This window comes from Patella vulgata, chromosome 8 (assembly GCF_932274485.2).
Source record: "Patella vulgata chromosome 8, xgPatVulg1.2, whole genome shotgun sequence".
Classification (NCBI taxonomy): Eukaryota; Metazoa; Mollusca; class Gastropoda; family Patellidae; genus Patella; species Patella vulgata.
This window is the reverse complement of record NC_065886.2, coordinates 10,960,796-10,974,620: the sequence shown is the minus strand read 5'-3', so window position 1 is coordinate 10,974,620 and position 13,825 is coordinate 10,960,796. Positions and strand designations below refer to the sequence as shown.

The 13,825-nt window shown below is 37.7% G+C and overlaps 1 protein-coding gene across 1 annotated transcript in view; it reads right to left on the bottom strand.

Moving 5' to 3' along the window:
• Positions 1-13,112, bottom strand: part of LOC126830986 (dynein axonemal assembly factor 8) — a 35,354-nt gene extending 22,242 nt beyond the window's left edge. The window contains exons 1-11 of the mRNA XM_050561597.2: positions 13,088-13,112; positions 12,523-12,702; positions 11,843-12,068; positions 9,853-10,108; positions 9,033-9,228; positions 8,525-8,610; positions 7,493-7,601; positions 6,223-6,346; positions 5,576-5,666; positions 4,260-4,345; positions 1,690-1,759 (exon numbers count right to left, since the gene is read on the bottom strand). Coding sequence (XP_050417554.1) covers positions 1,690-1,759; positions 4,260-4,345; positions 5,576-5,666; positions 6,223-6,346; positions 7,493-7,601; positions 8,525-8,610; positions 9,033-9,228; positions 9,853-10,108; positions 11,843-12,068; positions 12,523-12,640 — 1,362 coding nt within the window. The 5' untranslated portion in view covers positions 12,641-12,702; positions 13,088-13,112. The remainder of the gene's footprint in view (positions 1-1,689; positions 1,760-4,259; positions 4,346-5,575; positions 5,667-6,222; positions 6,347-7,492; positions 7,602-8,524; positions 8,611-9,032; positions 9,229-9,852; positions 10,109-11,842; positions 12,069-12,522; positions 12,703-13,087) is intronic.
• Positions 13,113-13,825: the final 713 nt, after the last annotated feature.

The following is a 13,825-nucleotide window of genomic DNA, read 5'->3' as shown; positions in this document are numbered from 1 at the left end:
ATTAGATAAAGAGCTGGTAGTTCTCACTATAATAGTTAAAAACTAGATAATGTAAAGGGAATTTGCTGAAAATTTCAGTCAATTGATCCACCCTGAACTGAGAATTTAGTGATTGAATTTTGGGTCTAGCCTCGATCATCATTACTAAAGTTGGTACGATAAAAAACATAGTCTCAATTATCTATTTTTTTATTTAATCAGAAGCAGCAGACCGGGTTCTAATCCAGTAAATATTACAGGCTAGCGATGACATTGGGAGTTGATTATGGTCTGGATAAGTTAATTAATGTCTAATTAATAATTTAGATAACATTTGAGGCCTAAAGAAAGACCTGCAACTGGCAGATTTAGCTCTTGCATAATGTATGTTTAAGGAGGAAAAAATAGTGTGCAATAAACAGCTTTTAACTGTAAGAAAATATATCTTTAAACAACAGAAGAAAAAGCTATATTAATATTAAAATCTGAGTTCTGTTAGTCGAGAAAATAACCCAGTTTAACACAGAGGACAACATCAATCAATAATGTGTATTCTGGTTAGATTACATGAAATAGATTTTTTTACGAATAATGTTATTATTGCGTTTTTATATTATAGTTGTTAAGTGTGTTAAGATATATTGATAAATTCAGTAAATGAAATGAAATTGGGTTTAACGTTTTACTGTTATACACCAACAAGGTTCATCAGGATGAGCATACGCCATACAGTATGCTGTGAGGAAAATTTTGTCATGATAGTACCCCACAGCCTACTCTCATTTCGAATTACAGCTGTCAGGGGATTCGACTGCCTCCGAAAAGGGTTCTACTACATGTACTCAATGTACAAGGGCCATTGATTTTCCATCCCATCTGAATGACTAGACTCAGTTTCTTACCACAGCCTTCATCTTACACCACTAAGAAGGGGAAACCACCTCCAGCGTCTTTTCTCACTAGCCACCACGGCTCCCAAGTGAACAATAAGATAATTCACAAGACAGAATATTTTATAGAATGCTAAACATCCTGACAAATATATCTTATTGGATATCGAAATGAAAAGAAATAAGGTTTAACATCCTACTGTTCTGCACCAACTGGGCTAATGAAGACGCGGTATTTGATCTGTTAAAAGACAGTAATTTATAACTACCTGTGACAAGTTAACAAAGCGTAGGTTTATGATGATCTAACAAGGTAACGAAACTGATTACGATGTATTAGGAATAAATTAATAAAATTAGGTTTAACATCTATTTTTCTGCTCCAACTGGGCTGATTAAGACAGGCTTACTCCGTGTCATGTGCTATGAGGAAAATTTTACCTGGACAGCAATTGAATTCCAACTGTCAATGGTTCTTTTACGTGCATGGCCAGGTGTATATAAGGTTACAAAGTTTGGTGTTATTCATAATGATGTTCAACCTACCTGTTTAACTGTACCTGTACAGCCAGGTGTATATAAGGTTTGGTGTTATTTATAATGATGTTCAACCTACCTGTTTAACTGTACCTGTACGGCCAGGTGTATAAGATTTGGTGTTATTTATAATGATGTTCAACCTACCTGTTTAACTGTACCTGTACGGCCAGGTATATAAGGTTTGGTGTTATTTATAATGATGTTCAACCTACCTGTTTAACTGTACCTGTATAGCCAGGTATATAAGGTTTGGTGTTATTTGTAATGATGTTTAACCTACCTGTTTAACTGTAGAACTACGCAGTATAAACTGACCATATTTCTTTAATAATGTATCTCCACTCACAGTACTATAATAGAAATAATAATGTATGAACAATGTACAAAATGAGAGAGAGCTATGGACTTTAAATAAATTTTACATACAATTTAATTTAAACACCCATTATTTTATATACAATTTAATTTGAACACCCATAATAATTTTACATACTCCTTGTCACTACAACCGGGAAATCGAAATAAATGAAATGAAATGAAATGGGGTTTAATGTCCTACTGTTCTGCTTCTAACCTGGGCTAATGAAGACGAGCATACGCCATACAGTGTGCTATGAGGGAAATTTTGCCCGGGCAGCGGCGCCTACTCCTATATCAAATTCCAACTGCCAAGGGATCTTTTACGTGCATGCCAATGTGTACACGGGACCTCAGTTTTTCGTCCCATCCGAACGACGAGACAGCTGTCCTTGTAAGGCCCTCCATCCTGCATCACTGACAAGGGGGGACCACGCCGGAAAATCTGGATGAACTTTCTCGGCCAATGCAGGGATCGAACACCCAATCTCCAGGCTAGCGAGCCAGCGTCTTATCCACTTAGCCACATGATCCCCGGGAAATCAAAGCTACGCCAGTTGACTCAGTGACAGACCCTATGATACAACACACGCAAGCGCTAACCATTCACCCATCAACCCACCTTGTACAAAATGAAATGGGTTTTAACATACTAAATTTCAGCAACGACTGTTCTACTACTGAAGATAAGCATACGCATGCAGTGTGCTATGAGAGAAAATTTGCACGGACAGCAAAACTACAGCTTACTCTTGTCAAGGGGTGTTTTACATGCATATGGGACCTTGGTCTTTTATCCCATCTGGACGACTAGACACCTTTCCTTGCCAGGATCTATATTTATCATGCAACAGTGAGATCCTCAGAATTTGTTGGTTCCGGTTTCCCCGTGTCAGTGGTGCAGGCCGGAGGGCCTGGCAAGGACAGTAAACTATTCATTCGGATGGGTCACAATAAAAAAGAGGTCCCAAGTACACATTGGCATGCAGGTAGGAGATCTCATCTGTTGACAGTTGTAATTCAAATCAAAAGAGAGAGAGAGAGAGAGAAAGAGAGAGCGGGTAAACTAGGCTATTTCGGGACTAACTCATGGTTCAATTTTTTTATTTCAATAATTCGCTCGCGGGTAGGGGTCTTTAGCAGTAGGGGGAAACCGGAGGATCCAGAGAAAACACACGTGGTTGGACAGGCGATCCGACTCCTTGTCGCATACAACCAGGGAATCGAAGCACTACCAGTTAACTCAATGACCGTATGATACAGCACGCACATGCTAACCATTCGGCCATCCAAACCCCCTCGAATCAAGAGTAGGTCATAGTGCATCTGTCCGGGCAACAGGAATCCATGCCAGAAAATCTTAAATAGTCGATTTATTTGACACCATATATGTATTGAAATTATGACCAATTACTGTATTTAGAATGATTATACATCAGATTAACGTATAAAACCAGTTTATGTGCTGTAAACCTTTTTATGTTATTTTAAAGAGAGATCAAAGTGGATGTTGGGGTTTAAATCTTTCAAGATATAATCTGTGTAGTTGTATAATGTGTAGCCTGGAGAAATAGTATTTATATCTTTATTTTAAATCTGTTCATGGTTCATTGAACACAAATACAACAACAAAACACCATAATCTCGTTTCATCTTGAATTATAATTACCGTATAAATGTTAGGATTTTTTTTATACGGTAAACTCATGTCGCCCACATGGTGATTGACAGTACAAATGTGACAGGCCCTTGCCAGTCCCTTCATCCTGCACCACTGTAATGCTGTTATGTAATCCTTTTAGAGAGAGAGAGAGAGAGGGAGCGAGAGAGAGAGAGAGGTTAAATGTCCACTCCACACAAACTAGGTCATTTCTTGACCAACATATAGTTCATATATATTTCAATAATTGGCTTGCGAGTAAGGGTCTTTAACAATGGGAGGAAACTGGAGGACGTGGAGAAAACCCACGAGGCTGACAGACGATCCTAGTCATTGTCACGTACAACCAGGTAATCGACTAAACGTACAGCCAGTTGACTAAATGACAGACCTTATGAAACAGCGTGCATGCGAACCATTTGGCCATTCAACCTCCCCGGCATTGCTTTATAACTCCCAATAAGATTTGGATCCTAGATTCTAAGCCCAAATTATTGTTCCAATTAGCTATGGTGTCATGTACGAGGGTTGTACGTGACAAGGAGTAGGGTCGCCTGTCCAACCTCGTGGGTTTTCTCCGGGTCCTCCGGTTTCCTCCCACTGCTAAAGACCCCTATGCACAAGCGAATTATTGAAATAAAATTAAAAGCCATATGTTAGTCCCGAAATGACCTAGTTTGTGTCGAGTGGACGTTAAACCCCATTTCTCTCTCTCTCTCTCTCTCTCTCTCTCTCTCTCATGTACGAGGCCAGGTGGGTTTTTGTTTTATAGAACAAATGACACCATTTCTCATTTATTTGGGATATTTTTGGTATAAAAATATTTATCTCACCTTTCAAATATAGAATTAAATGCTACAACAGCGTTATCTCGTTGTATTGCTAATACTATACAAGGCCCCATCAACAGTACAGGAACCTGAAGACAAAACAAACATGTAGATGAACATTTTGTATACCTTTCTAGCTATTTCAACTTAGATACATACAGACAGATCAGGAAATAATCATTTTACGTCCCACTATTCTCGATATAAGAGTAGGCCATAGCACCGCTAGCTGGGCAAAGATTACCCTCATAGCACACTGTATGGCGTATGCCCGTCTTCATTAGCCCAGTCGGAGCAGAACAGTAGGACGTTAAACCCCATTTCATTGTGTTTCATTTCCCACTGTTCTGCACCAACCGGGATAATGAAGATAGACATACGCCATAGTGTTGTATGAGGGAAATTTTGCCCCGACTGCGGAACTATTGCCTACACTCTTATATTGAATTCCAATTGTCAAGGGATCTTTTACGTGCACATCCCATGCAAATGACTATACATTGTCCCTTGCCTGGCCCTCCGTCCCTTCACCACTGACAAAATGAAATGAAATGGGCTCTTAATGTTGTACTGTTCTGCACCAAATGGGCTCTGCACCAAATGGGCTCTGCAGACGGCCATCTGCGATACAGGATCAATCACAGGACTGAACCACCACAAAAAACCTGACAAAACGACATTCTTAACTTCGTGCTGAACATTTATTAAAAATATCAACAAAAAAACAGAAAATTACACAAATCTGTGACTGACAAAATGATCATATTCCTCACAGTGTTTCGTCTGATTTGAAAGCAAACTTCTGTTCCAAATTTTGACTGGTCAATAGTCCGATTAACAACCAATACCTACCTGCGTAACAATGTCATTTGGGTTTAAACAGAGCTCCAGATATGTTTACTTAACGTTACGTCAACCGGTGCATAGCAGAATATTGCAGAAAAGATAACTGTGTGACAAATCAGGTTATAAAAATGGCTACAATGTAAACAATACTGTCCCTCATCCAGTTACTAAATGCCGCTTAAACAATTTTAGGGAAGACCCAGCTTAAATTAGGGGCTGTCAAGTTGCTGTACTTAGGTGAGATGTGATTGAACGGGAAGAATAGACACACTCCCTCAAAAGCTCAAGTATCAGAAGCCAATCCAGCAATGGCCAGAAAGGGACTTCTCGATCCATAGCTGAAGGAATAAGCTAAATCATAGGCACCAGAGAAATTTGTGCCTGACAATGTCTTTGACAGGTGGCGTATTTCCAGAATATTCAGCATTCTTGACACATTAAGTACATAGATAATATTTTAATTTGGACCTAACCTGTTTAAAACTACCAGCTTCAGTTAAACACAGAAATTGTTCAGCTTGTGTCTGACTTAGATTCACCATTCTAGCACCAACTATTTCAAATCTGTAATAAATAATTTCATTGGTTAATAAATTGAAATGTACTATGAGGGAAATTTTGGCCCGGACAGCAGCCCTACTCTTATTTCGAATTCCAACCATGCTAGGCCCTCTGTCCTACACCACTGACAAGGGGGGAACCATGCTGAAAAATGCTGATGAACTTTCTCCGCCAAAGCAGGGATTGAACACTGTACCTCCAGGTTAGCGTGCCAACAACCTACTCAGTGAGCCACCTTGTTTTTCTAGTTACAAAGACAGTGCAAATAATTGTGTTTAACTTTAGTTATAATAACAGTACGTATAGAGTACTATTCAATCTACTAAATACATGGAAGTTTTGTGAACCTATCGATTAAAAGTGGGTTATAAGCACATAACTTTTATGTACAATAAATAAAAGGTTGAATTGACAGTTAGATAAACTAATGACCCCTTCCATTGTTGAATTCTCAATGGATTTGTACGAATTGGAAAATCAATCAAGACAATGAAAAAAAAGGAGATTTCTGCAAATGAGCTGAATATTATGAACAGTTTCTACGTCTGTTTGTATTTACCCATTAGTTTGTAAGGATTCCATGACCTCTACATAACCATGACCTTTACTTCTAGGAGTCAAACCCAATAATGGTGGAGTCAGTAAGATACAATTGGTCTGAAGTAAAAGGGTGGCGTGAATACCTGAAAATATAAACCAATCAAGTTTGAGATTTTCAATCCATAGCCTTGTTCCGTTGCAAATCTAATTGGTCAATTGGAGAATATTATTTTGTATCAAAATGGTGTTTATTATAAAGCCAACAACTGTTTGTTTCGGGTGACGATTCCCCGGTTGTACATGACAAGTAGTAGGGTCGCCTGTCCAACCTCGTGGGTTTTCTCCGGTTTCCTCCCACTGCCAAAGACTCCTACGTGCAAGCTTACTATTGAAATAAAATTGAACCATGAGTTAGTCCCAAAATGACCTAGTTTGTGTGGAGTGGACTTTAAACTCCATTTCTCTCCCTCTCTGTACGTTTCAGAAACCTTTAAATTATTTAAGTTGCAATTAGTAACTGACTGAAAATATCACATGACACTGCTATATTTAATTCAGGTTACTTAGATGTTTATTTCTGGTGACATTTCATTCAGGGTTCTCTTGTTTTTATCAAGCAAAGAACATTTGATTGGAACTGTTTTGAAATGTCCCCTGAGTCGCCGATAAGAGACATTTGATTGGCAGAGAGAACTGGTCTGTCAACCATGTGATTGACTGTCTAATCAAGATACTATTACAACCTGTCTGTAAATGTTTTAATACACAATTAAAATAGCATCTTGTTTTAATCACAATGTATCTTTTGTGTGACTTGAATCTGGAAGGGGAATCTCAGAATCTTGTAATCTGTACCGGGAGAATCTCGTAATCTGTATGGGGGGGGGGGGGAAAGAGAGAGAGAGAGAGAGACAAACATATGGTTCAAGGGGAGAGAAAGAGAGCGAGAGAGAGAGAGAGAGAGAGAGAGAGAGAGATGGTGTGTTTGACGTCCTCACAACACAAACCAGGTCATTTCGGGACAAACATATGGTTCAATTTCATTTCAATAATTCACTTACACGTAGGGGTCTTTAGCAGTGGGAGGAAACCGGAGGACCCGGAGAAAACCACGAGGTTAGTCAGACAACCCTACTCCTTGTCATGTACCACTGGGGAATCAAAACTACACCAGTTGACTCAATGACAGACCTAATGATACAGCGCACACTCGCTAACCATTCAGCCGTCCACCCCGGTCATGAATAGAAGGAATTTAAGAGATGAATGTTTTGGTGTATAAAACCTACCAGCCATTGTAGAATCTTCATAATGTAAACTGCATCCATCATGATTGATAGAGATCTGTCGATTGTTATTGTAATCTACATCTATAATACTGTCTTCTATAACTTCCTCCTGTAGACAAGATTATCAACAAACACAATAAGTGAAATAAAATGGAATGGGGGTTTCCCCCTGTAGACAAGATTATCAAGAAACACAATAAATGAAGTTAAATGAAGTGGAATGGGGGTTTCCCCTGTAAACAAGAATGTCAAGAAACACAATAAATGAAATGAAATGGGGTTTAATGTCCTACTTTCACTGGTTTATAAATGTATAGCACAACGTTTCAACATGTGTTCTCTTATCGTCATCAAGCACATTTGTTGAAACGTCATGCTATTAGGGCTGGAACAATATATATCGTTGAATCGATGTATCTACATTAGTGAATCATGAGACGCTGAATCAAGTTTTCACGATTATTTCTTGTCACTTCAGTAATTATCCACGTCACACATTATCCATAGGTACACAAACACTCTTATTTTGGGTCCTTATTTTGTTTTGGTCCTTATTTCGATCCACATATATTATCAATTATTCATTTATCCTGTTGTTTTCTTGGTAAATATTAACCTGGGGCCTGTTTCACGAAATTTTAACTAAGATAAAATCCAAATTTTAGTAATTTGATTGGATTATATTAGATTGATTTTAGTGCTCAGCCAATCAAAATTGAAGTATCTATTTAAATTTGGATTTTATCTTTAGTTAAAATTTCGTGAAACAGGCCCCTGGTTATGAATCGTGTTACACATCGTATCGTAGTACCTGAATCGTAATACATATCATATCGTGACTGCAGTGGCCATACCTAGCACTATGTGCTATATGCGTATAGACCAGTGATTGTTTTCCATATAAATTGTGTTCTGGAATTTTCATCATTTCTGCACTAGTTTCCTTATTTTTGAAATAATTATAAAGATTTTCGTCTATAACACAGAATTTAAATTACACTATGATTTATATTCATATTATAAATACTGTACCTGCTGTGAATTATCTAATAACTGTGTGGATTGTTCAGGAAAGAATACCTCTAATTCTTTTACAGCTGTACAGTAATTTACAGAACCTGCATAGAATATCAAATTACAGGTGTAACTATGACTTACTAATCCAAACTACTCATGTTAAAATGCTATTACATTTCAAATGATTTAAATTTATCCTGATATTACATGTATATATGTCTTTGTATCTTAAGAGGGATTTATGGAAGATTGGTTTTTTTTGCAAACTAAATAAGTTGCCTCATTAAATAAAGTTTTAATTATTATTATTATTATTATACAACCATGGTCAAAGGGGAACAAAAATAGAATCAAATTCTAAAATCAGAGTTACCTCCCATTGATCTTCAAAATCACATATATTCCTACTAAAAAGACATTCCAACCTTGGCTTCAAACCGAACATTTTCTTGTTGTGAGTCCAGTTTCCTGAACACACAACTCCACTGTGGTCCCTAATTTTATAAAGAAATGTTTTACTCACCATATAAACCATTAGCCACGGGATCAGATCCAAATATTCCTCTCCACAAAAACTGACTTTTTCTTCTGGCTGCTTGAGGATCATCTGGGCCAATGACATCAACTAATTTCTTTACACTGTTTTCTCTCTCTAGACATATCAACACTGATGGTCCAGATGTGAGGTGGGACAGGTGTTTTTCTTGTACCCCTTCATCCTGCAAGTTAAATGACATGAAAAGATATGAGATGGAGTTTAACGTCCTACTGTTCTGCATCAACCAGGCTAATGAAGATGGGAATAAGCATGCTGTGTGTTATGAGGGAAATTGTGCCAGGACAGCAGCATTTCCACCTACTCTTTGTCAAATTCCAAATTTTATTTCAATAATTCGCATGTGTGTAGGGTTCTTTAGCAGTGGGAGGAAACTCATGAGGTTGGACTCTACTCCTTGTCATGTAAAAACGGGGAATCGAAACCATGCCACTCAACTCAATGACAGACCTTGTGATTTCATGAGCATGTGTTAAACCACAAGACCACCTAACTCCCTCTCCCCAAATGGGAAGGGATCTTTTATGTGCACAACATGTACAGAGACCCTCAGTTTTTTGTACCACCCAAATGTATAGACACTGTTCCTTGTCAGGCCCTCCGTCCTCACCACTTACAGGAGGGAAAGCAAGGGTAGAAAATCACAAGGTACTTTCTCTGCCAACACAAGGATCAAACCCTGGAACTCCTAGTTACTGAGTCAACCCCTTACTCACCGAGCCAATGTGCCTCCCATTCAGATTGTGTTCATTTCACTTATTTCAGGTGTGCATTAATGTTATCTTACCTCTATCTCAAGAGACTGGATAATCACATTTGCTTTCTGTTCGTCTAGAACATCCAGTTTTAATCCCACAACTCTAAAACCTTCTTGTCCAAATTTCTTGAGGAATTTTGTTAACGGGTGTTTCTTTACAGCTCCAGGTTTAATGAGTAGAAAAGTTTTGATTGGACAAGAACCAGACTTCATAATATCAAATATATTAACAGATATTCTAGGTTCCGGTTTATGGTCAGCACTAGATTTTTTAATGGATGAAAAACTGAAAGAGAAAGGGGAAAAACGATTTTTTCATGAAATGCAGTCCTTCATGTTTATAAAATTGTGCAGGAGCCATAAAAAGCTCCTGATTCCTTGAATATATGCAGTTTAAAAGTAAACAAAAACTGAAAGTAGTTTATTAATCTCAATATTTAGGAGAGCGATTTAGCTAATTTGCAGGAGTCATTAAAGGACAATATTGGTGCCAGTCATTATCACATGTTATAGAGCTGGTTAAACGCATTCCAAATATAATTTTATCTCAGAGATCATTGTTACAATAGCGGAGTAATACAGTTTTTCTGAATCGGAAGTGACGAACGCCAAAGGAAAACACGAGTCGCCTCTCTATATAACTGACTGATGTGATGAATGATAACGGATATACAGGCGAATTTCTGCTCACTAATAATTCCTTTGAAGACCAAAAGTTGTTGTGTGAGACTGTGAGAGGATATCTGACAATTCATAAAAATAATTGACTGTCAGTAGATATGTGAACACGAAAGAAAAACAGAAAAAGTCTGTGCATTACCATGTTTTTATAAGGCATAGAATGAATATAAACAAGAGAATGTACGGACTATATTCTATTTTTCTCGTGTTCTCTTATCTAATGACATTCAATTACTTTATTGAATTGTCAGGTGTCCTCTAACTGTCCCATAGAACAACTTTTGGTCTCCGAAGGAATTATTAGTGAGCAGAAATTCGCCCGTATATCCGTTATCATTCGTCACATCAGTCAGTTATATAGAGAGGTGACCCGTGTTTTCCTTTGGCGTTCGTCACTTCCGATTCAGAAAAACTGTATTACTCCGCTATTGTAACAATGATCTCTGAGATAAAATTATATTTGGAATGTGTTTAACCAGCTCTATCACATATGTGATAATGACTGGCACCAATATTGTCCTTTAATGACTCCTTCAAAGGAAAGCCGACGTGCTTCGAGAGGAGCAGGAGCGAAAGCTCCCCTTAAACGTGAAGGACTGGAAAGGCCTTTCCTTCCCTATGCTTTTTTAAACCGCGAGTAATTTTCACTATATTATCGAGATGGTTGACTGAATACAATATCCAGCTAAATGAACATGCAATGAAACAGGGTTTAACGTCCTACTTTTCTCCACCAACTGGGATAATGAAGATGGGCATTATGTATGTTATTAAGTGTGGTTTGAGGGGAATTTTACCCAGACAGGAATGTTTCCTGTTTCCAACTGTCAGGGGATCGTTAACATGTTGCCAATAGTATAATCAAGACCTTTTTTTTTTTTTTTTTATCCCATCAGAGCAACTAGACACTTTTCCTTGTCAGCCCCTATACCTCGAACCTTTGACAAGAGGAAGATAGATGATAAAATCCTAAGCAACTGTCTTGACTAACCCAGCAAGCTCAACACACACCGAACAACCGTAGCTTCCCACTTCCAGGATAAATAAGAGAAGGAGAAGGAGAGAGAGAAATGGGGTTTAATATACACTTGACACAAACTAGGTCATTTCGGGATTAACATATGGTTCCATTTTAATTCAATAAACTGCATGCATATAGGGATCTTTAGCAGTGGGAGGAAACCAGAGGACCCACAGAAAACCCACAAGGTTGGACAGACGACCTTACTCCTTGTCATGTACAAGCGGGGAATCGAAACCATGCCACTTGACTCAATGACAGACCTTCTGATTAAACCATTTGCCCCCCCCCCCAGGATATATGAATGGAAGTACTTACTGTAATGATTCTGGTATATATGGTAACAAAGGTCGTGAGAGGTTATCGATATATAGTTCATGTTTCGAGAAGAATAAACGGGCGAAGGTATACGCCTCCTCGGCTGTATGTGACATGAGTTTATGTAGTGGTGTTTTATTGGGTTGATTTAACACACCAGGGGGCACCATACTCTCTAACTGTATAAATGCTCCAACACCTCGTAAAGCTAACACAAATGCTGGTTCTAAAAATATAAAGGCACAGAAGATTAAGTATATTAAAAAGTGTGGTCAACAAAATATTTGTTGTCACAGGAATAAAAAGAGAGAAATGGGGGTTAACGTCCACTCGACACCAACTAGGTCATTTCAAGACTAACATATCGTTCAATTTTATTTCAATAATTCACTTGCTCGTAGGGGTCTTTAGCAGTGGGAGGAAACCGGAGGACCCGGAGAAAACCCACGACAACAACCCTGCTCCTTGTCACATACAACCAGGGAATCGAAACCACTCCAGCTGTCTCAATAGTAAGTGCAGGAGGACTGCACTACAGGTAAACAAAAATTTACAAGATAAACCTGCAGATAAGACCGAAACCCTCCCTCACAGGAATAAAATCTGCATACCATAAGATTTAGCAAACTCTGAATACTATAATACTGCAACATTTGTGATAATATATCCATTCCTCTCACCTGAAGTTAGTCTGTGAATACTGTCCTTCCATAATTTATCTCCTACTTCTATCGGTGTAACTTCTTTGGCTTGAGAAGTAGTTAAATAAGGCAGCCATTTCAAACCTAATAATTCCATGCCTTGTGTGAGGGGAGATATAACAGGTGTTCTACTGTAAGGTGTAACATTTAATAATTGACCTAGAAAAAAAAAAAAAAAAAAAACCCCATCAGATATGAACATTTGGAAATGACATGGGGCATTGTATAATCCATATGGATTCTCAAAAAAAATGCATACAACTCATCAAATAACGAATGTGTATCGAAATAAGAGGTGACACATTAATACATAGACACTGTTCTTTGCAAGCTCCCTGTGCTGCACCATTGACAAGATGAAAACCAGTCTGGAAAATCTATGTGCAGCTTTCCAGGGCAACATCGGGATCGGATCGAGGGACCTCCTTGTTTGTGTGCTAGTACATTATTCAGCAAGTCACCATTGCTTTGCTATTCAAAATATAACTTACCAATAAATAGGCCACATGATTTCTGTATATTATAGCTATGTAATATAACTTACCAATAAATAGACCACATGATTTTTGTATATTATAGCCATGTAATACAACTTACCAATAAATAGACCACATGATTTTTGTATATTATAGCCATGTAATACAACTTACCAATAAATAGGCCACATGATTTTTGTATATTATAGCCGTGTAATATAACTATAACTATCTGTTCTAGTTCATGATTTGTATAAAACGTAGGCTGGATATAACTTGGTCCACATTGTGTATCATAATCAGGAGACTGGAAAATACAAGTAAGTTATGAAACTATTATTATGTCATTAAATTATTACCAAACACAAGAAATGTTTTAAACTATAATTGTGCTGTCAAATTATTACCAAGCTCAACAAATGTTTTAGGTTATTTGTAATTTGCAAAAAAAACCATAAGATATGGGGCATTATTTAATCCATATGGAATCGAAAAAAAAAATTAAATAAAGTTGAAATGTATATTTACCCTGGTAAAATCTCCACCCAGACTAGACAAAATATCATCTGTGAATGTAGCAGCGTAAAATAGCTGTTTAGATCCAATACTTTTACTGTATTCTTCTTGGATGTCGACTGTAAAACAGTAAGAAGAGTAAAGAATAATAAAAGAGAGACGCAGGGAGAAATAGGTTTAACGTCCACTCGACATAAACTAGGTCATTTCGGAACTAACATATTGTTCAATTTTATTTCAATAATTCGCTTGAGTGTAGGGGCCTTTAGCAGTGGGAGGAAACCGGAGGA